At 33.7% G+C, this 24,305-nt stretch overlaps 3 protein-coding genes across 5 annotated transcripts; all 3 read left to right on the forward strand.

The window, feature by feature from the left end:
- The first annotated feature begins 6,922 nt into the window (after positions 1-6,922).
- Positions 6,923-10,124, forward strand: LOC132096053 (protein THEM6-like). 3 transcript variants are annotated; one of them, XM_059501172.1, is made up of 4 exons: positions 7,039-7,112; positions 8,467-8,971; positions 9,892-10,046; positions 10,091-10,124. In XM_059501172.1, the coding sequence occupies exons 1-3, from the start codon at positions 7,066-7,068 to the stop codon at positions 10,000-10,002; spliced, it is 663 nt and encodes a 220-aa protein (XP_059357155.1). In that variant the 5' UTR covers positions 7,039-7,065; the 3' UTR covers positions 10,003-10,046; positions 10,091-10,124. The 3 variants fall into 3 exon arrangements, with proteins under 3 accessions (XP_059357156.1, XP_059357155.1, XP_059357154.1); XM_059501173.1 differs by lacking the exon at positions 7,039-7,112 and adding an exon at positions 6,923-7,006 and having other exon boundaries at positions 9,892-10,124; XM_059501171.1 differs by having other exon boundaries at positions 7,040-7,112; positions 9,892-10,124.
- A 144-nt stretch (positions 10,125-10,268) lies between these two features.
- Positions 10,269-13,873, forward strand: LOC132096052 (protein THEM6-like). Its single transcript, XM_059501170.1, has 3 exons — positions 10,269-10,931; positions 11,324-11,828; positions 13,058-13,873. The coding sequence occupies exons 1-3, from the start codon at positions 10,846-10,848 to the stop codon at positions 13,163-13,165; spliced, it is 699 nt and encodes a 232-aa protein (XP_059357153.1). The 5' UTR covers positions 10,269-10,845; the 3' UTR covers positions 13,166-13,873.
- A 2,066-nt stretch (positions 13,874-15,939) lies between these two features.
- Positions 15,940-22,589, forward strand: LOC132096050 (E3 ubiquitin/ISG15 ligase TRIM25-like). The gene is made up of 7 exons (XM_059501165.1): positions 15,940-16,600; positions 16,692-16,787; positions 18,039-18,272; positions 20,376-20,529; positions 20,615-20,674; positions 21,590-21,676; positions 22,001-22,589. The coding sequence occupies exons 1-7, from the start codon at positions 16,004-16,006 to the stop codon at positions 22,054-22,056; spliced, it is 1,284 nt and encodes a 427-aa protein (XP_059357148.1). The 5' UTR covers positions 15,940-16,003; the 3' UTR covers positions 22,057-22,589.
- Positions 22,590-24,305: the final 1,716 nt, after the last annotated feature.

The raw sequence follows: 24,305 nt of genomic DNA on the forward strand, positions 1-24,305 counted from the left end.
TAGAAAGACACTGTTGTGTAAGCATGAGGGGAAACAGCAGTGCAAGTGTCGTGAATTCAATTAGACAAAGTGTTTTTAAAAGTCACAGGATGCATGAGTATATCTATGAGAATATAGATGCAGAGGGTCTTACCTCGGTGCGGTGCTGCGTGCGGTGCTGAAGACCTGCGCTCGTGGTCTTTATACGGACTGAATTCAGATGCACAGGAATGAAGTATCAATCCACGTCTGGACGGGGAACAAAGCGGCATTTGAGCTGCGATCCGACAGGCCACCGCTCCGTCCAGCCATCCTCACAAAGCAGCGATGCTGGAATATTCCTCTGTCACATCACATTCAAATCAATATCAAAAATACCAAATCAATATCAGCCGAGCGCGAAGCTCTTACCGATACGAATCTAACCAACCAAAATCACGCGTTGTATCCCTCTGAGATAGGTTAAGAAGCTTTCTCCAAATCTCTTCCTCCCTATGAGCTCAGCTGAGTCAACTCTCTCTCTCTCTCTCTCTCTCTCTCTCTCTCTCTCTCTCTCCCTCCCTCTCTATTGTTCACTCTGATTTGTAACGTAAGACTCGCATCTACTTAAAGCGTTAATTCAGCGTGTTTTCTTTCAACTAAGATCAGTGGCCTTGCACGCCATGAACTTGTAAACGTAATTGAAATATAAAAAAATAATAAAATGATGTTCTTTATTATGACTGCTGTAGAATATTTATATATCATACAGGCCAATATATTCATTAGTGGCAGTAGTATTAGATTCCGCTAAGAAAAACGAACTAACACTCGACCTACGTTACAACAGTAACAACAACAACAACAATAATAATGAACTACTGTTATTAATCTGCAGAACATTTTCAGTTTTAGTATACAGTTACGTTCTCTCAAAGTGCTTTGTGTTCTTTCGATGTTTTTTTTCTGTAAGACTTTAAACGTATTTAGTTCAACAGTCATTACTCACTGACACTTTTCCGGTCACATGATTTCAGCACCATGGACAGCGACAAACGATCCAAATACAGTCATCTACACCACATGAAAACATAAAATGCACTATATTACACTGGGGATAAATATATATAATACAAATAATAATTATTATTATATGAAAAATAATAATAAAAATAAATGAATAATATTATTAGCTGCGTTCACAATTTTACATTTAATTAAAATGATACTTGCTGTTTCTTTGTAACTATACAATTTATTAGCAATTTTCTTTCAGTGTAATAGGCCTATATCTAAGCAATATCACACAACAAATACATATTTAATTCTGATTAAGGTTCATATCACTGATCTATAATATAGAACATATATATAATATAGTCATATATAGATCAGTGGTTCATATATGTTTTATAAGTATTAATACACATTAATATGCATACTAGTTAACAAACAGTGAGTATATTATGATATATATATATTAAAAGGTATTTCAAAAGTACATGCCCAAGAACATAGTAATACCATGGTAAAATGCACTGGGAATACATCTGCTCTTCAGAGTTAGAGAGAAAATCTGAAATTGCATTAATACAACAGTTCAGGAAACATGAAGTTAATGAGTAGCTTACATTTTAGACATGGTATTGTATTTTTCTCCTTTATTCCTATTTTTGCTCTGCTAACAAAAACTAAAAAGCAGAATGACTGACAGCTTTAATGGCTCACTCATAAAGGCCTTCACTTAACAACTATAAAATATATAGTTCAATCAAAACAAATAACTTGGAATAGCTCTGTTTTTTGCCATTTTTTATTTACTCTATATGTTATAACAAATCCATTACTGCAAAAACCCTCAAAGAGAGGCTTCATTCTACATTAAAGCACTTCATGTAGGAAGCAGAGAGGAGCGGTACAGCATAATAACACAAACACACCATCCATTACTGTATTTACATGAAGAAAAAAAACACACTTAAATGTAGTAAGAAGCGGGGTGATCCGTTTGTTTTAACTGTCATTTTAGTGTATTGATGTGTGTGTTTATTCCATAGAGATAAAAACAGTGGATTGTGTCGAATAACTGATTTGTTCTTTGCTCCTGGGGTGACTCTCATCCCATAGCAGAGACGAATCGTGTGTCACCCTACTTTAATAATGCATCTCTCCCCGACTGATAATAACACAATTTATTTCAGGACCAAGCCTTGCTGTTAATGAACGTTTCAACAGAAACTGCATAACCCAACATCTCAATAATGCGTCCTCAGCTGCTGTACATCATCATAAAAATAAAGGCTTGGTGATGTCATTTCCCCTTTGTCTGAAATCCATAAAACTATGGCTCACAATGGAAGGCTGAGTTTCAGCAAACAGGAATGGCACTGTCGCCATGGAGATGTGATCCTGGGACGACATTAATATTGGTTTTCGAGAAAGAAGAGAAACTCTGCCTTTTCCTGTTTGTTTGTTTCCCTGCGTTGAGAATGTAGCTGGAGTCTCGCTTATCTGTGCACGTAATCCCAGTTGGGGCTCTTTTGATGGCTGTGTTATTGTTTATATATGGGTCGTATTAACCTCGGATGGAGCGGGGAGAGGGGGATCAAAGCGAGCTGACCCACATTCACATACGTTCAGATCCGTGTGCATTCGGGATGAAGATGCATGTATTGTAGTGTTTGTTTGCATTTACTGTGCGTGTAAATACCCTCAGGGCTGTGCTGGTCCATGTCGACCCAGATCAGAGTAATTACACATCAGAGACTCACGTCTGGAGTAGATGAGAGATTTGCTTCACCACGTACAAAATAAACACACATCGGTTTATAGCTTCATTTTTCTAGACAGATTGTACCAACCGCTGCTCCAAAACCAAGACGGCTGCTTATCTGAATTTTTTATTTTAAGACAACAAACACACACTCCCAAGACGAAATACTGCATTCCATACTAAATTGGACTTTTCAGTTGATTTATTTGACCTCTGACATCTGACAACAAAGGCATAATGTGAGTGGAAGATGAGTTTTGGAAATTGGAAATGCTAGAATTACCAAGGTAAAGAGAATGCAGCATAAGGCATGTATATTTAAGTTTGTTTTCGCTTTCATGTACTCAAACAGGATTCTCTTATGTTTACCAAGGCTGCATTTATTTATTAATGGTACAGTTTAAACCATAATATTCTGAAATATTATTACAAATTGAAATAAAACCTGTCTGTCTTGTGAAATGAGTGCTGTCAAACAATTAATCGTGATTAATTGTATCCAAAACAAAAGTTTTTGTGTATACTGTATATATTTATCATGTAAATATAAATACAAACACATGCATGTAAGTATTTAAGAAAAATATGTTTTGTTTATATATGAAATATGTAATAATATAAATATATAAATGTATGTAAATATTTTCAAAATATATACTGAATGTGTTTGTATTATATATATATAAATAATAAATGAAAACAGTACACACAAATATGTTATGTAAACAAAAACATTTATTTTAAATGTGAATCATGCTATATTAATCGTTTGACAGCACTATTTAAAATATAATGTATTCCTGTGATGCATCATTCCTCCAGTCTTCAGTGTCACATGATCCTTTAGAAATCATTCCAGTATACTGATTTTCTGCTTAAGAGATATTTCTTATTGTGCTTATTTTGCCCATTTTTTTTGTGTTGAAACTTTTTTTTTCTGTGATTACCATATTAAAAATATATTTTTTAAAGAAAGTAATGCTTTTATTCAGTTAGAAATAGACTTAAGGCATTTATAATGTTACAAAAGGTACCATATTTCTATGCATCAAGAAAATCTTGATGCTCAAGATGAATTTCTTACTGTTATTAATTTAGCAAATAGTTGTGTTGCTTTATTTTTGTGGAATCTGGTTTTGAGATTTTTTTTATAAATAGAAAGTTTAAAATAACAGAATTATTTTTGTTAAATAGAAAATATTTTGTAACATTATAAAAGTCATTACTGTCATTTTTATCAATGTTATGCATCCTTGCTGAATAAAGTATTCTTTAAAAAATTTATTGTTCTGACCTTTTGAATGGTAGTATAGATATACTCATATTTAATGCATATTTAATTCATATTTAATTTAGTACAATTTATCAATCCATTAAACGTAACTAAAAATGGACATTTTCATCCAATATTTGTGTCTGTGTTCCAAAGCAATTACTTATTAGGACTTTAGGATTTAGCATTCTGCCTTTTGTAAACAGCAAGGATTGGTCCGCTAGGCTTTAGAACAGAGCAGCTGTCTGTGAACTACAAAACACTCACTACACGAGCTGTGAGTGTGTAAGTGTGCATTTGAGATTGTGCATATGGTTTGTGTCCATAGGCAGAGTGGTTTGTAGGGATTATTTTAACACTGAATTGAGAAAGCGAACACGCTTTTACCCTGGAGAAAGAGGTGGGCCATGACTAAAACAGCTTTGAAGGATTACAGTATTGAAAAAGTGCTATTGTAGAAAGGAAACATGAGCAATGGTGTATAGACAGATGTTTTCTTTAACACTCATCTTTGGGGTTTTGGGGAGGAATTAAAACAAGGGCTTTAGAACAAACAGCAGAACAGCAATCACACATACACACACACACACACACACATTCAGACATCTGTCTCTGTTTTACTGTCTGTTCAAGGTTAACAGGTTAGACTGATTAAAGGAATAGTTTACCCAAAAACAAAAATTTGCAGAAATTGTATTCCCTCTCAGGCCATCCAAGATGTTAATGAGCTTGTTTCTTAATGGAAATCGGATTTGAAAAGATTTAACATTACATCACTTGCTCACCAATAGATCCTCTGCAGTGAATGGGTGCCATCAGAATGAGAGTCCAAACAGCTGATAAAAACATCACAATAATCTACAAGTAATCCACACCACTCCAGGCCATCAGTTAATGTCTTATAAAGTAAAAAGCTGCTTGTTTGTAAGACAACAAATCCACCATTAAGACGTTTTAACTTTAAACCATTGTTTTGAGTTAAAATATGACTTCATAATCCATAATATTCCTCCCTCCAGTCATCTGCATCAGGAAGAAACGAGATCAGCACAGATCAAGCACTGTTTACAAGAGAAAACAAATATGTTTGTGGATTTTGCTGTGATAGAGAATGGGGGATTTAATGGACAGATTGCTCTTGGATTCACTTTTTCACTGGAGGAAGCGTTATTATGGATTATGGACTCGTATTATGGCTATAAATGATGGTTTAAAGTTAAAACACCTTAATGATGGGTTTGTTTCTGACAAACATGCAGCTTTTCACTTCACAAGATGTGAACTGATGAGTCGGAGTGGTGTGGATTACTGTGATGTTTTTATCAGCTGTTTGGACTCTCATTTTGACGGCACCCATTCACAAATGATCACATTGGTGAGCAAGCAAAGTAATTCTACATTTCTCCAAATCTGTTCTGATGAAGAAACAAACACATCTTCAACTTGGATAACCCGAGGCTAAGTACATGTCACAAACATTTTCATTTTCATGTGGACCATTCATTTAATGTTGGGAGCTTTCATCTGCATGTCTTTGTGTAACTGTACAGTATTTCATCTATTTGTAATCAAATGAATGTCCTTCACCACTCACTCAACACACACACTCACAACCCATCAACACAGTCATCTGTAAATACTCCTTATTGCCTTTCAGCAGTGATCCCTCAATAGACTCATTACTATTTCAGAAACACATCTCACCACAATCGATACATTTCCATTAGTGTGATAGACGACTGTTTTTCAAATGTTCTCCTGTCTTAACAGAATCACAGGATGGCGTTTATGAGACGCAGAAGTGTCATGACTAATGCTTTACTCTTGATACGACGTCTGTCTTCCTGGAATTTCAGACCATTTAACTTCAGCTGATTATTCACATTCAGACACACTGTGGGGCTATTATTTTCACGTTAAAGCCTTGATGAATTCATGTGGTAATGCCGCATTTGAAAGGAGAACGGGGGAAGATGGCTACAGTGATTTTCCATCTCTTTCAGACGTTCTAAAAGCCTGTTCATCCCTCTCCGTCACTGGCTCAATCTCCTATAATTCATCATTCATATTGACTTACAGGACTTCTCAGAGGACACAAACTGCAGCCAAAGCCAGAGGCAATCCAGCAGATATAAATACCTGAATGAATAAAAAGACAGGGGAAGTTTAAACCATGCTAATTTTATGCATCCCACATGCTCCATTAATTAAATATGAATACACACAAACATCCTGCTACAGTTTGTGTATCAACATTCATTCACAACATGAATCCTGTGAGAATCTTCTCAAACAAATGCGAAACTGCTCATGCTAGCATTTCTAGATAGTGTAGATGTATCCACATTTAAGAAGCTCCTAATTATTGTCAGCATCAAAACAATATGGCTATATTAGCAACATCATAGACCTAAAGCTATAATAACAATATTATGCAGTATAAACACTTAGTACACACAGATATTTCTTTCTTTTAGAAGAATATAATATATGGAATTCTATATTTGCTAGAATGTACAGTATAAATAGCACAGGGAGAGGAATACTGCTTTCCACAACATAGAACTAACAATTGCTTATCTCTTTGATTCATTATATGCAAAGATTTCACACAAAATTATAATTAAACAATTCTTTCTGAGAATGAAAATGATTTATTATCTATTAATGATTATTAAAAATGACAATATATTATCTAAAATTATTTAAAATGTAAATTTTTTTAAATAATATATATGCAAAAAAATACAATATATACAATATAAATAAAATATATATTTCACTATACATATTATATATGTATATATATATATATATATATATATATATATATATATATATATATATATATATATATATATATATATATATATTACACAAATTATAATAAATGTATTAACGAATCGCATTGCATGACGTCATATTTAGGGGGCGTGTCATTGTGCGTTCAGCCGGACGTAAAGACGTGAAACAGCAACTGGTAGGTAACCCAGCGTGGACATGTAAGTACTGTTTGACACTTTCACGACTCTTAATTTAGTTCCGACGAGTAACTTAGTTCATGTACATTTTATCGTTCGTTGTAAATGCGAAACAGATTTCGCAAAGGTTTGCTTAGCTGTCACAACAGTTACTTTAAAAACAACAACAACAAGAACAACACCAACACCTGTAATAGAGACTGCTGTGAAGAAGTAGAAGTTCATTAAAACAAAATCAAACATCGTTTCAGTAATCGCTAAATATTTATCTTAACAGACCAACTATGTTTAATTGTTGAAGATTACATTTAAATTTGTTAACTAGATCAATCGTAAACTAAATGTAGGCTTGAATGAGTTATCTTCTTATTATTGTGGTTGTAGCTTATTTGTCATTTTACCAAAAATACATTACATAGTCTGGTTTCTGGTTCCGGAAACACGTTTAATTACGTTCATATATTTTAAAAAGAAGACAAAAATCACTGAGGTTACAACGTGTTCACAAACCAGCCTAACTAGTTCTACTTGAACGAGGCTTGTAGCAAAACCCTGAAAATCTCAGAACCTCAGAAATGACATCTGAGAGCAAATACTCTTACATGCAGTAACAATAAATATGCAGTTTATAATACTTTATAATTTCATTGTTCACTGTTGCTGATGTGGCATGTCATGTCAGTTGACCATGCATGTGTTTAATACACTGTTCCTGGCTCCTGCAGGTTTTAAGAAGGTAAATGTAAGACTTTTTACGACCAATTAAAGAATATTTAAGAAATAAATTGAAGGCTACACAGTGTGATCTCTAAATGTAGATGTCTCGTATTAGTAGTGGTTCACCCACAGTTTGAAAATATAGCTTCCAAACTGATCTGCAATACTTTAATGGTAGACTTTAGACTTGAATAGCTTTGCATCAAATCACTAAAATATGGAAATACTGTGATATATATATATATATATATATATATATATATATATATATATATATATATATATATATATATATATAAGATATATATAAGATTCTTATATACATTAACTCGAAGAGCAAAATGACATGTCGTGTTTCATGAGAAATTGATCAAAGGTGAGTTTGTGATTAAAACAAGAACAATCTGTTTATTTCAAAGGGAAGACAAGTTTTCAAACTGACAAATATTTGTTCTTGTTTAAAGCATGAACCCACATAAATTTGCTCAGAAAACAAGACTACATATGTTCAGTTTGCATCTCAAGTAAATGTATCTTGATTTAAGGATGTTTAGATATTTTTATTCGAAACCAAGACAAAAATACTGGTGATGGTATTAATTTTTTTGCAGAGCATGCAACATTTAGCCTAATGCCATGACTTTATGAATTTAATACTTTCTGCTGTGATTTTAAGAGCTTTTTAGGCATTTATTTGTGCAAGGGTGAATTAAGAACGTATATATCTATTATTCTGGCCACAATTTGACTTCTGTATATTGCAGGGAGGACGTGCTGCTGTGGATTGTGGGTGTGTTGTTACTCCTGTTCTGCAGTCTGGATGTGTGGTATTATTTACGGGTAGTGGTTGTGCTGGTCAGGGCCTGGTTCCTCTCACCCGTATTTGATATCACAGCTGAGCAGACTGCTAGTGGACGAGTGGTTCTCCATGACGTTGACCTTTGCCACATGAATAATGCCCGCTACCTGCGCGAGTGTGACTTTGCCCGTTTCTCTCTGTACTCCCGCAATGGGGTGTTCAAGGCTTTAAGAGCTCTAGGGGCCACTGTGGTCGTTGGGGCAACTACCATCCGCTATAGACGGCCGTTGTGTGTCGGTGAGGCGTTTGAGATTCACAGTCGAATCATTACCTGGGACGAGAAGTCATTTTACCTGGAGCAGAGGTTTGTGTCTTGTAAAGATGGGATGGTGTCGGCTGTCATGTTCTGCAAACAGAATGTCCTGTGCAGCAGTCCGGACAAGATCCTGCAACATTTGTGCAAGAGAAAGGTGAGCAGATAAGACTTTTACCTCTCTGGTGGTCTTCTGTGATTTTAGACTGATTTGTTTTTTTTTACTTCATTGGAATTATACAATCTTTTGACAGTTGTGGCAGTAGATATATAAACGCATGAAAAATTTGTCTGGACATGATTCAAAAAGGCTATAAAAGTCTGTTTTTAGTAATGCAGAATTGCATGATCGAAATTCACAATTCAGATCAAATTCAGAATTAAAATAATGTTCAGAACAGAATTTCAGAAAAAAAATGTATGACAACCTTTTTACTTTTTTTTTTTTTTTTTTCATTTGCAGCTGTTCACAATTCAGTTTTTTTTCTTCTCAGAATTGTGATAAAATGTCAGAATTGTGAGTTAAAAAGTTGCAATTACTTTTTTGTAGCCAAGAAGAGCTTCCATAAAAGTCTACGTCATCTTAAAAAAAAAAGGGAAAATACAGAGCAATTTTTTAGTGTTCAATCTACAAGTTAGACTCAGTGTAGTCTTTGATAATGACTAAATGTATATCCAAATGCTACTTTATAAAAGCAATTTATAATGTCTGAAAATATTTTATAAGCAAATATAAGCAAATAAAGAACACACCACCCTGTATAAACACTGTATTAGGAATGTTTTTCTAATATTTGTATTAAATACAAATAAATTATACATAGTTTGGAGGTGAATATAGTGTGTAGTACCATGAAATCCCCTACAAAAGCAAAGTATTAAAGAATAAATGATTCAGTAATAAAATTACTGATAGTACATTTATTTGGAAAAAGTTAAGCTTGTTGTCACTTTGGGAACAAGGAAAACCAGATGGTTGAAGAAAAAATGTTATAAATGTATATATTGTTCCAGTTGAATGTTAATTCACTTTTTCCCAAAACACTGAAGCCTGATGTTTATGAACTGATTTTGTAGGTTGAAGTGCCAGAATTTCCTGAAGACCTGCAACACTGGATCAGTTTCATCTCAGCCAGCAGTAAAGCCCTCCGGGGGGAATGTCAGCTTGATGATAAAAAGAGCAAATGACGGCTCACTGCCTTAAATTAACTCTCAAACACTAGTTTACACAAACACAAGAACATTATGATGCACATACATTAATGTCTCAGGTTTGACACTGCAATGCAAAATAAAACCGTGATCTAAAAGTCTGATTGAGGATGCATTATGTATTGTGCATACTGTAAGATTGAGAATATGTAGAAACAATTTCTCAAAGAGATTTGTATTATTGTGTATTACTGCCACCCACTGGACTGGAGTGTGAAGCATTAATAGAAAGGAAACAAAACAATAACAATGAAACAAATAACTATGTCACTTATGCAGTATGCATAATTTAAGTTTTGTTTTCTAATCCTATTATTCTGAGATAACTATTTCTCTTTATATTTTTGGCTGTCCTAATGCACAAATCAGAAGATTTTGGTTGATTGAAATGGATTAAATTATATATCTCAATTTCTGTAATAACTTCTACACAAAATAATATATTACTGCTTAAATGACATACTAAAAATGCCTTGGTGTACATTGAACTGGGAATTATTCCAACACATCCAAGTGGCAGCAAAAAGTACCTGTTAAAAAAATATATAACTAATTTATTGAATGCTTTAAAATCAATTAAAACAGTCACATAAAACCATAACAATGCATGGCAGTCCAGGGTCATTCAGTTCAGAGGAAGTGCCAAGTTCTTTAGCAAAGCCATTGTTCTTATTGCTTTTAAGTTTGAAGAGAATTCAAGAGATTCAAAAGACATTTTCATTTCAGGTTTGAATCTCAAAAAGGTTTGCATTTGGAAAATGTTTATAAATAAAATATAGTGTGATTGTGTTCACGCGTCACAGTCTGTCCGACTGACGTATGTCACGTGGCCTCGTCCAACCAATCAGAGCGCAGTTTCTGTGTCCGGAAGCGCGTGAAGCCGGTGTCGTGCGGATGTCAATCGAGTAAGTAACTATAATATCGTATTTGACAATATTATGATTATGAACACTGATAAACACACGTTTTTCATCAATTTGCACCTATTAAAACTCAAACCATTCTACTTAGGATAGGTTTCGTTGCACGACCTTGTCTATAAACTACATGTGCATCTGATATTTAATGAGTACGTTGATTTTTGATTCATTTCTGATATGAATGAATGATGTGAGGTACTTCTATAAGTTAGCTGTTTTTAAATATACGTAAAATTTAATATTTATTCTAAAAGATCCAATGATGTCTTGCGTGCAGTTTTTAGCAAGCTTGATACTTCCTTAGAAACCCATTTCTGCACGTGATCTGTATGAATTATCCATGATGTGAATAATTAATAATCTCCACTGTGCGACAGAATCATGCTGCTGTGGATTGTGTCCGGCTCTCTGCTCCTCTTCAGCAGTTTTGACGTCTGGTACTTCCTGAGAGCGACGTGGATGGTGATCAAGTCCTGGTTCCAAGGGCCGGTTCGAGACGTTCTGGAGGAGCAGGTGGTCCACGGACGGGTTTTCCTCCACGACCTGGACTTTATGTGTCACATGAATAACGCGCGCTATCTGCGCGAGTGTGACTTCGCGCGCTACGCGTACTGCACGCGGAACGGGCTCTTCCTGGCTGCGCGCGCTCTCGACGCCTCCATGCTGATCGGAGCCACGACCATTCGGTACCGACGCTCGCTGGGGTTCGGCGAGGCCTTCGAGCTGCGCACGCGGATCGTGGCGTGGGACGAGAAGTCCTTCTACCTGGAGCAGAGGTTCGTGTCCAAGACAGACGGGTTCGTGTCTGCTGTCATGCTGTGCAGGCAGAATGTCATTCGCGGAAATCCACAGAGGATCCTGGAGCACCTTTGCAAGAGGAAGGTATGGATTATATCGAGTGCATCATGTGGATGAAACTATTTTTTTTTTACTACTTTTAAAAGCCCCAAATGTGCTCATCCCTGTGCAAGAAAACCCCATCCAAAAATATAATAATGTAATGTTAAATATTTGTGCTTGTATATTTACTTATTTATTTGAAATGTGTGTTATTTTTATTTTAGATAAATGTTATTGCAATCTTATTTATTTATTATTATTTTTCACTTGTTACTTTTTGCATTTTTTGGACCGCCAAATATGCTCATTTTCATGCTTGGGGCCCCCATTCTAAAATTTAAAAGGCAGTTGTATATTTTCATGTGAAAGACCCAATATTATTTTGTTAAATTTGTGTAAAATATTACTTTAAAAATACTTAGCTGTAGTGCACAAGATTATGTTTTTTTTCTACTCTGTACTGTACTATTTATATATATATATATATATATATATATATATATATATTATTAAAGTCCTTTTTTTGGATCCTCAAATATATTTATCCTAAAATTGAAAAGACATTCATGTATAAAGACAAAATTTATACAGTGGAAATTTATATTATAAATATATGTAAAAATATAATTTTGACAGTATAATTTTTTTAATTATTATTATACATTATTACATTCATCTAATTAAAGTATGTATTATTATTGTTGATGTGCTATTAAATTAATTACTTAATTACTTTTACAACAGTTTTTTTGGACCCTCTGAAGACCCAATTAATACAATGAGAAATGTATGTGTGTAAAATATTATTTAAAAAAATAATTATATTACTATTTTTTTCTACTCAGTAGGTATTTTTACATTTTGAAAATATCTGTTAAGTATTTCTTTTTTAAATTTTAATTTAAAAAAATTGTCAATTTAATTTCTTTATAAAAATAATAATAAAAGTAGTAGTTGTTATTGTTAATAGTTATTCATTTTGAATTTTTTTTACATTGTTTTTCTCTAAACATTCAGGGAATGACCTAGTTTGAAAACCCCTGCATTCGAGCCCTAACAAACAGTAGCATGGTAATAATACTTTGCTTTTTGGATATATATCATGGTAATACCATGACACTCCTTGGTTTACCATGAACATGGTAATAATTTCAAGACACTTTTTTGATAATACCAAATTGTTAGATGTGTAATATGGTAATACCTTGTGTTTTTATATAGGGTATGTTTCTGTTGATCTTACATACAGTATGTGTGTCTCTGATCTGAAGGTGGACTGCCCTGAGATTTCAGAGGATCTTCAGCACTGGATCAGGTTCATCTCTGCCAGCAGTCAGGCTCTGAGAGCAGAGAGTGGACTGGACGACAAGACCAAATGATCATTTCAAAGACTCTTACCGTAAGCCTTGCTTCTGCATGTAAGTTTCCTGTGATGCTAACCTTGAAACCATAACTCTCTAATGTCCGTTTTAAAGTTTCAAAAAGGTTTTCTGGTCCAGAACCTGCGGCTGTTGGCAGCTCCAGTGTTTAGTCCACCACACCAGCCCTCCGCGTAGTTTATTTGTTTAAAAGTATTACAACGTCAGTATGGTACTTACAAAATCCATTCCAGAAGCTGTAAGAAATATGACTGACAAACCACTGAGCATGAATCTCTGTTGAGAAACAGAGCGCATGAACGAATGTTGAAAACTTAACTCCATTGACTTGAACGCTGGGGGCTTTTGAACGCTCCTATTACCAAATACACACATGAACGTAAGAAAAATCATGTACAAAAGATTTGCACTGAGTATTTTAATAGTATAAATGGTAGATGAGTTCTGAGAAATGTATTGTTTAATCATATCACATCATGGATTTGTTGTGCTGCTCAGATATGTTAATCTAGTTATTTATTCCAATTTAAAACTGAAACGGTTTATTACTGTTGTTATTTATGAAAAGGGAACATGTATTTATTAAAATATTTTTTTCTGAGATTTGCATAATTTCTTTGAGAAGAGTCTGTATGTAAAGTAATTTAAGCACCTGTAAGGAAATTTTGAAGACTTGCTTTATGAAATAAAGTCCTGCATTATAAATAATGTTTGTATGTTTCTGATTTATTAGAAGCATTTGTTTATAAACTGTGTTTATGTATCTGGATCATGTAAGAGCAGCACTACTGCCATCTAGTGTCAAAACACTGTCATGTCACGCTCTCAGACTGGACAGTTTAATAAAAAATGTACATGTATTGCCCAATGGAATTATGTTTGGTTTGTTTGTTTGTTTGTTTGTTTTTTTTAATCAATAAAAAAAATCAAACACTGAGGTCAAAAGAACGGCCTGCAGAGCTCAAAAACAGGTTTGCATCAAGCCATACATCTGGAGAAAAGTTCAGAAAAAGATTCTGCTTCACTGAAGGGTCAGAGAAGCATGCAATCTCTGTTGCCCTTAATGGAGGAAGTTTGAAACAACCAGGACTCTTCCTAGAGCTGGCCTCCTGGCCAAACGATTGCTGGAGAAGAGCTTTGGTGAGTGTGGTGACCAAGCTGATGGTCATTCTAGTTGAGCTCCGTGATCATATATGCAGATGGGAGAAATCTACAGAAGGACTTCCATCTCTGCAGCACCCCACCGATGTGTGCTTTATGGCAGTGTGGCCAGACTCAGTCCTCTCCTCAATGTAGAAACATGAAAACACACTTAGAATTTGCAAAAAAGCACCTAAAGGACCCTAAGACTATGAGAAACAAGACTCTCTGATCTGACCTCATTTCCAAACATCATATTTGAAGGAAACCAGCTCTGGCCATCACCTGCAGAGTACCATCCCGAAAGTAAAGTGTGCTGGTAGCAGCCTCTTGCTGTTGGGATGTTTTTCAGCAGCAAGGACTGACTGAGGGACTCGTGAGAGTAGAAGAAAATCTATATGGAATAAAATATATATAAACATTTATATTTAAATTAAATAATAAATGTTTATACTAAATTATTTTTATTTATATATATATATTTTTTTTTATTTATAAATGTATAAATATGTTATGTATAATTACATTTATATTAATATATAATTACATGAATATATATATATATATATAATTATTAATACATATAAAATATTTTTTATACGCAGTTATAAAAATTATATATAAATATAAATATTTATATATATATATTTAACATATATAATGCTAACTTATATATTCCATATTCAAATATATTAACGTGTATATATATATATATATATATATATATATATATATATATATATACAGTACAGACTAAAAGTTTGGACACACCTTCTCATTCAAAGAGTTTTCTTTATTTTCATGACTATGAAAATTGTAGATTCACACTGAAGGCATCAAAACTATGAATTACCACATGTGGAATTATAAATGGAATTATATACATAACAAAAAAGTGTGAAACAACTGAAAATATGTCATATTCTAGGTTCTTCAAAGTAGCCACCTTTTGCTTTGATTACTGCTTTGCACACTCTTGGCATTCTCTTGATGAGCTTCAAGAGGTAGTCACCTGAAATGGTCTTCCAACAGTCTTGAAGGAGTTCCCCGAGAGATGCTTAGCACTTGTTGGCCCTTTTGCCTTCTGTCTGCGTTCCAGCTCACCCCTAAACCATCTGGATTGGGTTCAGGTCCGGTGACTGTGGAGGCCAGGTCATCTGGCGCAGCAACCCATCACTCTCCTTCTTGGTCAAATAGCCCTTGATGCCTTCAGTGTGACTCTACAATTTTCATAGTCATGAAAATAAAGAAAACTCTTTGAATGAGAAGGTGTGTCCAAACTTTTGGTCTGTACTGTATGTATATATATATATAAATATATAAATTTTAATTGATTTGAAGTTACTTAGATAAAAATAGAAACTTATGTTTTTAAAATGTTTTTAAAATCTAAAATTATTTTTTTAATTTAAAATAAAAGTAATACATTATATAAAATTATTGATTTAATATTTATTTATGTGCTGATTTTGTGGTGACATATGACCTAGACTCATTTTCTGAACTGCACTAATTATTAACTGCACCGAGTGTAACTGCAGGCGGCAGCTCGGTGTTTTCTGACATGCTCAGTTGTTGCGCGCAGCAGCTGTTCAGCCCCTCCCCCTCCTGTCAGACTCACGTGACTCGCTTCCTGCATAAACAACGCTTGCCTGGTTTCATTCTGCCACTGGGTTGGACGGCAAGAATCCTTTTAAAATGGCGCAAGCTGGGGTTTTCCTGGAGCACGACCAGTTCAACTGTTCCATTTGTCTGGATGTCTTAAAGGACCCTGTGACTATCCCATGTGGACACAGTTATTGTAAAGGCTGCATTAAAGGCTACTGGGACCAGGACGACTATCTGGGGATCTATGGCTGTCCTCAGTGCAGGCAGAGCTTCGCTCCCAGACCCATGCTGGGCAGGAACACAATGCTGGCAGATGTGGTGGAGAAACTGAAGAAGACAGGGCTCAACCCTGGACTGACAGAGTCTGATCTGACCCAAGCCGAACCCGGGGAGGTGGAGTGTGATGTGTGCTCTGGGACAAAAAACAAAGCCTTTAAATCCTGCCTGGTGTGTCTGGCGTCTTACTGTGAGACCCACCTTCAGCCCCACTACGAGTCTCCTGCCTTTCAGAAACACAAGCTGGTTTCTCCTTCAAAGATGATTCAAGATCAGCTCTGCTCTCGCCATGAGAAGCTCCTGGAGGTGTTCTGCCGCACTGATCAGCAGTGCATTTGTTATCTTTGTTTAACTGATGAACACAAAGGACACGACACTGTTCTAGCTACAGCAGAGATGAATGAGAAAAAGGTGATGTGGTGGAGCATTTCTAGAGTGTGAGTGTTGTTTTGTGAGTCAGTAGAAATATGACATGTTATGTAACCTGTGTTTTTCTTCCCAGAATGCTCTGGCGGAGATGCAGAGGATTTCCCAGCAGAGGATTCAGGAGAGAGAGAAGGAGCTGGCCGACCTGAGAGAGGCGACACAGATGCTCACTGTGAGTCTCTGTGTGTGTGTGTGTGTGTGTGTGTGTGTGTGTGCGTGTGGGTGTGGGTGAGTCTCTCTGTGAGTCTGTGTGTGTGTGTTTCTCCTAACAGACTTCACTGAAGTTTTAAGGTCAATCAATATCAGATCTTGTAAAACTTTTATTCAATAATAGTTTATTTATCGGAGCAAAACCCACAGCTGCCTAGTTCCTTTTGTATATTAACATGCAATTTATTTATAATTTCTTTCTTATTTTTTTAACAAATTAAGACTTTTTTTTATCAAGGATGCATTAAATTGATCAGAAGTGACAGCAAAGAAATGTATGATGTTACAATAGATTTCTATTTCAAATAAACGCTGTTCTATTTAACTTTTAATTTATTAAAGATTCCTAAACAGAACTGCATCCTGGTTTCCACAAAAATGTAAATAATATATATATTTTTAATTTATTTGACTTTTTTTTTTTTTGAGCTGCAATTCAACATGTTAGAATTATTTCTGAAAATGAATGTGACAATGAAGACTGGAGGATAAAATATAATATAATAATAATAATAAAATAACAAAATAAAGAAAATACATTACATTTCAAAATGAAAGAAAAGTAATTTAAAATGGTAATAATATTTAATATATGTGTGTGTGTGTGTGTGTGTGTGTGTATATAAGTCTCTGTAGATAGGTAGTTTTTTATGTTAAATCTGTAAAAAAAAGCAATCAATCAAAAAGTGTAACAATTATATTTTTGATACAGATTTTTTTTTTTTTTTTTTACAGATTGTCAATAATTGAAATCATAGTATCTCAAATTAAATTGGGCTGTCTTCAAAAAGCCTTTAAAAATGCTGAATGTATTGCAATATTCATTTAAAACAATTTATATATATATTATATCATTTTTTTAATTTTTTTTTTTTCATACAAGTTGACCCTATCCAATTACAAATCTAGTAATATGTTTGAAATCCTGTGCAAGTATCATACAGATTAGTTCCAGCTTTGACCGTGACCCTGAGCAGCTCTCAGTTTTACAGCATGGTCTCAAGGCTGAGGCTGTGAAAAGGTTTCTTAATAACTTTTTTTGCACTTTAGTCTCAGTGAATGTTCCGCTTGGATTGAGTTCTGAAACTTTGAGCACGTCTACATTGTACATCAAACTCCTACTTCAAAAGAGCAATAAAAATCCTGTTTTCCACCACATGACCTCCTTAGAGCCGAAGTCACGCTTTATCATTCTGCTTTTGTCTCCTGTCAGCTCTCCGCACAGACGGCCCTCGAGGAGAGCGAGCGCATCTTCACAGAGCTGGTGTGCTCCATAGAGCGCCGGCGAGCTGAAGTGACGGAGCTGATCCGGGGTCAGGAGAGGGCGGCAGTGAGCCAAGCTGAAGCACTCCTTCAACAACTGGAGCAGGAGATAACAGAGCTGAAGAAAAGACACGCTGAACTAGGAGAGCTCTCGCAAACAGAGGACCATATCTCCTTCCTTCAGGTAACGCTGCTGTTTGTTCACAGATTGCTTTCTTATCCAAAGTCTCCGGGGTATCCTGAGGTTAAGTGCCTTGATCAAGGACACAGTGGTGATTAGTTTATGAAACACATTTTCTGTGGCTTGAACTTAATCAGTGTTTTGGTGAGCAGCCCAGATCTTTATCCCCTTTTTTATAGTTAGTTTTATAGTTAGTCTGCTCGGTTTCAATGTTAGAAGAATAGATCACCAAAAGTTGAAAACTGTCATTAATTCCTCACCTTCATGTTGTTTCAAACCTTATGACTCTATTTTTTTGATGAAACTCAAAAGTAGATCTTTGACCGAATTTCTGAACTGCCTTTTCCATATCTAGAAAACATATGGGCTTGTGAAATTCAAACAGGACAGTAAGGCACAATTTTTTGGTAACAGTTGAATTAAAAGTGAAAAGTGTCTAAATTGCAAGATGTAGCTCAAAATTGCGAAATATAAACTTATAAACAGTCAGAATTTATGTAAATGTATAATTCTGAATAAAGGCTAAGAATAAGAAATAATGTGAAAAACTGAATGCGAGAAATAAACTAGTAATTGTGAGAAATTGTCAGAATTTATGAATTTAAAAAGTTATAAATGTAACCCTATATTGTGAGATATAAACGATGAAGTCACAATTGTGTGAAAAAATATCTAAATTGCAAAATATTAACTTGTATTTGTGGGAAATAAAGACAGAAGTTTGTGTTATGAGAGAATTCCGAGATATTGCGAGGAATACATTGTAAAAATGAAAAACTGCAAGATGTTACCTCAAAATTGCATGTTATAAACTCAAAAAATAAATAAAAGTCTAAATTGTGTTTTTAACTCAAAATTGTAAGATATGAAATGAAAAAAATGAAATGAAAAATATGAAAAAAAAGGATTTTTCTTTCGTGCTGTCAAGCGATTAATCATGATTAACTGCATTAAAAAAATATTTGTTTACATAATATATGTGTGTATTTATTATGTATATATAAAGACACGTACATATTTAAGAAAATTGTTACGTATATCTTAAATATATTTATACATGATATCATTTATATTATATATAAATATATACATGTAAATAGTATGTAAATATTTTCAAAATAAATGCTGTATGTGTGTGTCTTTATTTATATATATATTTATATATATATATATATATATATATATATATATATATATAAATAAAGACACACACAGACAGCATTTTATATATATATACACAGTACACACACATATGTGACCCTGGAGCACAAAACCAGTCTGAAGATCATATCAATCATATCAAATATCAAAACTTAATTAGTAATAATCAAAAATTGTAACATATGAATTCATTTGGAAAACTTCAGAGGGGGAATTGTTTTTGCAACCTCAGATTCCAGATTTTTAAACTGTTGTGTATCGCCCGAATATTGTCTTATCATAATCCATACGTCAATGGGAAGCTTATTTATTCATGTGATGTATACATCTCAATATGTAAAAATGTAACCCTCATGACTGGTTTTGTGGTCCAGGGTCACAAATATTATATAAACAAAAAAAAATTATTTTGAAAAAAATATTGTAATCGTTTGACAGCACATTTGTTGATGGTGGAAACAATCTCTTTTGCACTTATACTTTCAAACTTCCAAATATTTGTTGAGTATTAAAAATTTTCCCTTTTGGGTGACCAGTTCCTTCAGATGTGACTCAAAATTGTGAGATATAACCTTGTAAATATAAGACATAAAGTTAGAATTGTGAATTATGAACTCGCAATTGTGAGAGCAGTCTGAATTGCAAGATTCAGCCACAAAAATTACTACATTTATACAAGGTATTAAATTTTTTCCTTCAGATGTGAGCGTATGCTAAAGAAAGGCTCTTAGCAGAACTTTCAATCTCCTGCTATGTTTTTTTTTTTTTCAAAACATCAAAGGACTCAAAGAGAGACATGGAATTGAGATTGCATCAGTGTCTGCTTTTGAGCTGAAACCAGTCTCAGGAATTGTATTTGGATTGTATTCCATTTTTGATTCATGTAAGTTTGAAGTCAGACCACTGCCCAAAGCTAACAGTTTTCATTCGATAACTCTGGTTCAGAACTGCAGGTCTCTGTGTGCTCAGCCTGTGCTTGCTGACTTGCCAAACATCACCTCTGACCCAAATTTTGGATCCATGATGGCGGCGCTGACAGAGTTCCAGGCTCTCCTCGACGACGTCTGCCAGGGAGGATTTGTCAATATCTCAGAGAAAGGTGAACAGACTTGCATTCTGAGACATTTCATTATTTTGTGAAATTACTTTGAGTACTTGATCTAACCCTCTGTTCTGGTCTGCAGTGAATCATGTTACTATTATTGAGAGCACCAAACCAAAGACAGATTCAGAGTCCATTACAGGTAAGAGTCGATAGAAATAAAAATGCATTAAATTATGACTTGCATATACAATATTTTCTAAAACCTAGTGAACTTCATTTTTGGGTTACCTGAAGAACCTTTTATTGATCAGTTCTTAAAAGAACCATTATTTTCTTAAAAATACAAAGATCCTTTTGGAATGTAAAGTTTCCATGGATGTTAAAGATTCTTAATGGAACCAAAAATGACAATAAAGCCGCTTTATTCTTAAGAGTGTAGGAAACAGAACTCACCCTTGATTTCAGTAGAATCTCACATTATCTTGTTGATAAGCTACTAATACATTTTTGAGACATTTAATGTTGAGAGCGCACTTACTGTACACTACCGGTCAAACATTTGGGGTCCGTTATTAGTTTATTTTTGGAAAAAAGTATTTTTTGCTCTCCAAGGCTGCATTTAGTTGATCAAAAATACAGTAAAAACTGCAGTTTTGTGAAATATTATTGTGATTTAAAAAAAAATTATATATTATTTTTTTAATAATTTTGTAACAATGTGGCTTTGCTCATTTATCAATTTAATGTATTATTTGTCGGATGAAATTATGAATTTACATTTTAAGTGCTTAAAAATATTTAATCAAAGTTGTCCTAAGACAAGAACACGTTTTAGGTTTTAGGACAACTTTGACTTAAAGGTTTTGACCCACTTCAAATGTAGACTAGTGTGTGCTTGTGTTTGTGTGTGTGTGTGTTTGTATATATATATATATATATATATATATATATATACTGTACATCTACAAAATTTTTTTTATAGTTTTGTAACTTATTTCAAAAAGTGAAAGTTCCATATATTCTGGATTCATTACAGGTAAAGTAAAACATTTCATGTTTTTACTACATGTGAGGAAGCTTGCAGTATTAACAGGCTGAATTGTTTGTTTCGTAGCTTCATCACCGCTCTTTGGTCAGCCTGTACAGAGCCCGTTTACCATGAGCGTCCCGACAATTACTGTGTTTCCATTCTCATCATTCGGTGAGTGTCAGGAAAAGCTTTTATTTCACACTTAACTAAAAGTTTGACTAAAAGTCAGGAAAAATATGGGTCAGTGTTCTGTGATATTTTTTTAATTTATTTTTGTTTTCAGTATTGATTTTTTTGCCAGATGTTTTACCTGTATTTTGAAATGCATTGTGTAGTGTAGTAATTGGAAAGAAATGTCTGTAAATATACAATAACATACTTGTAATTACTTGTAATATGTTGACAGGACATTTTTCTCTTACAGTGTAGAATGTTGACCATCTCTTTTTTTGCATACAGTAAATAATAGTTTTCTCTTGTTCTTTTTCTCTTTAGGATCCAGACCACAAGGTTCTCGTCAGAGACTGCAGTCACGTAGGAGGCGAAGGTAGCTTTAAGATCGTCCTGAGAAATGCCTGATTAGAATTCAGTCAAAAGGCCAAAGTCGGTTTGTGGTAGTGTTTTGGAACATGTACATTTTCATGGTTGAAAAAAAAAAAAGTAAAGCTACAGTATATTAAACGCTAACTCTTATTACTAAATAAGACAGAAATGTAAATGCAGATGCGTTTCAGTGTCTACCATCCAAGTCTCAATGGTATAAACTTTAAATTTATGTTAATCTGTATATCTTACAATTACAGATGTGTTTGGAGTGAAAGTTGCAATATTATGTGATCAAAACTTTTAAAATATTTGCCTGTTGATTAAGCTATGATTATAGTATTTTCTCAAGTATTAGTTAAACACATTATAGTGTTATACTTGTGTAAATGATTAGTGTTTTATTCACTGACGCTGTCTCTCTATTAACAGATGTTCATTTAATCTTTATACTGTATGTTTGAGATGTATTTGTGTGTATTAAACATTGTTTAATTGCAAGAATTTTTAAAATAAGGTTGTTCAATACTTATTTCTCATATCACGTGTCAATTCTCAAGCTTCTTTTAAACCATTTGATGGCTCTGGAATTTGACCGTGTTGCCAAACAAAAAAGAAAAAAGTCTAAATGACGTGTGCATTATTCAATGCACTTGACTTGAGTTTTCTTTTTTAATGTGTAATGACAAATGAACCCAGGACAATATCAATCATGGTTTTTAACATCTCTTTATTTTGAAAAATAATATTGGTAAACATAATTGTAAATAGGAGTTATGATTACAATATAAAAGATGAAATATGATTAAAAACTTATCCCATAATTATGACTCAATATCCTATATTTAGAGTTGCCATAATTATCATTTGTCATGATTTTGTATCATAATTTAGACTTTCTGATTTAAAGTGTAATTATGATTGAATATTTACAAAGGTCTTCATATAGACTTTATAATTATATATTTTTACATCTCGAAGCCTCTTTTTATTTCATGCCTTCTCGTAATTATGACTTAGTGGCTCATATTTTTGGCAAGTCATAATTATAACTTTTTATGTAATCATTTCAGCTTTTCTTCATAATGATCATTTAATAAAGCATCTTTGTATCAGAATTGGGTGCCTATACATTCTTAATTCTTTAAGGAAGTATAAAGAAGTGTTCCTGTAGCTCAAGTGGTAGAGCATTGTGCTATGAAGCGCAAGGTTGGGGGTTCAATTCCTTGGGAACGCATGATAGGTTAAAATTTATAGCCTGAATGCACTGTAAGTCACTTTGGATAAAAGCGTCTGCTAAATGCATTAATTTAATTGTAATTTTTTAATTTAATTTTTTTTATTTAATTTTAATTTTAAAGAAGAACTTCTTCAGAAACAGTTATCTAAACATCTGGAATTGCACAGATTTACGTATAATCCTCATGAAAGGCCAAATCAATCTGCACGAGAAAAAAAAAATGTTCTGCCTGTAATTCTGACTGGATTGTATAATCAGTCATGTGATATTTACAGTTGCTTTAGAATAAACAAAACCGCTTTGGTGTAAATACACCAGTGTAAAACATGATGACCATCTCTGTATAGATGTAAAATGTCCAAAACTCTCATTAACTTATAAATACGTAAAGCTTGAAGTTTGGGGGACAAATATATAATAATGAATATGGCCTTGATGCTTGAAATCTAGTTTTTTTTTTCACTCACTAATTTAAAGGTGGAAATTATAAAATCATTTATTTTTGCAATTAATTTTCTTACTAACACTTGCAATGCAAGTCAGTTGTGTATGTTTGGCTGAAGGCCTTCTTTCATAGACCAGCTCAGGTTAGCAATGAGAAATGATTACACAATTTCAAAAACGTTGTGTTTTGATGTGTAGAAGAAAAAACTAAGCGCTGTGAAGAAAACGACACGGAGTACAAGTTTATTAGAATCACTACACACAGAAAAGACAATTTAGAGCACCTTATATAGAGACCAAATAAATGCTTATGAGTTATGTCATATTTTTGACTTTCTACTGAATTATGACTCAACTTTTATTTGATCATTTAGCATCTCATAATCCTGAATAAGCTCACTGAATCCATCAGATCAGCTACTGAATCAACATGACTTACCAACTAATGCATCTTTTAATATAGAAATTTGTTTTTATTTGCTTTACAACCAAAAAGGAAAATATATTTCCTTCTATCTGTAGGTAAGATCTCACTTTAATGTAATTTTTCATGTTTAACCTTCATTTTTTTAT

The sequence above is a fragment of the Carassius carassius genome, chromosome 20, assembly GCF_963082965.1.
Source record: "Carassius carassius chromosome 20, fCarCar2.1, whole genome shotgun sequence".
NCBI classification, from domain to species: Eukaryota; Metazoa; Chordata; class Actinopteri; order Cypriniformes; family Cyprinidae; genus Carassius; species Carassius carassius.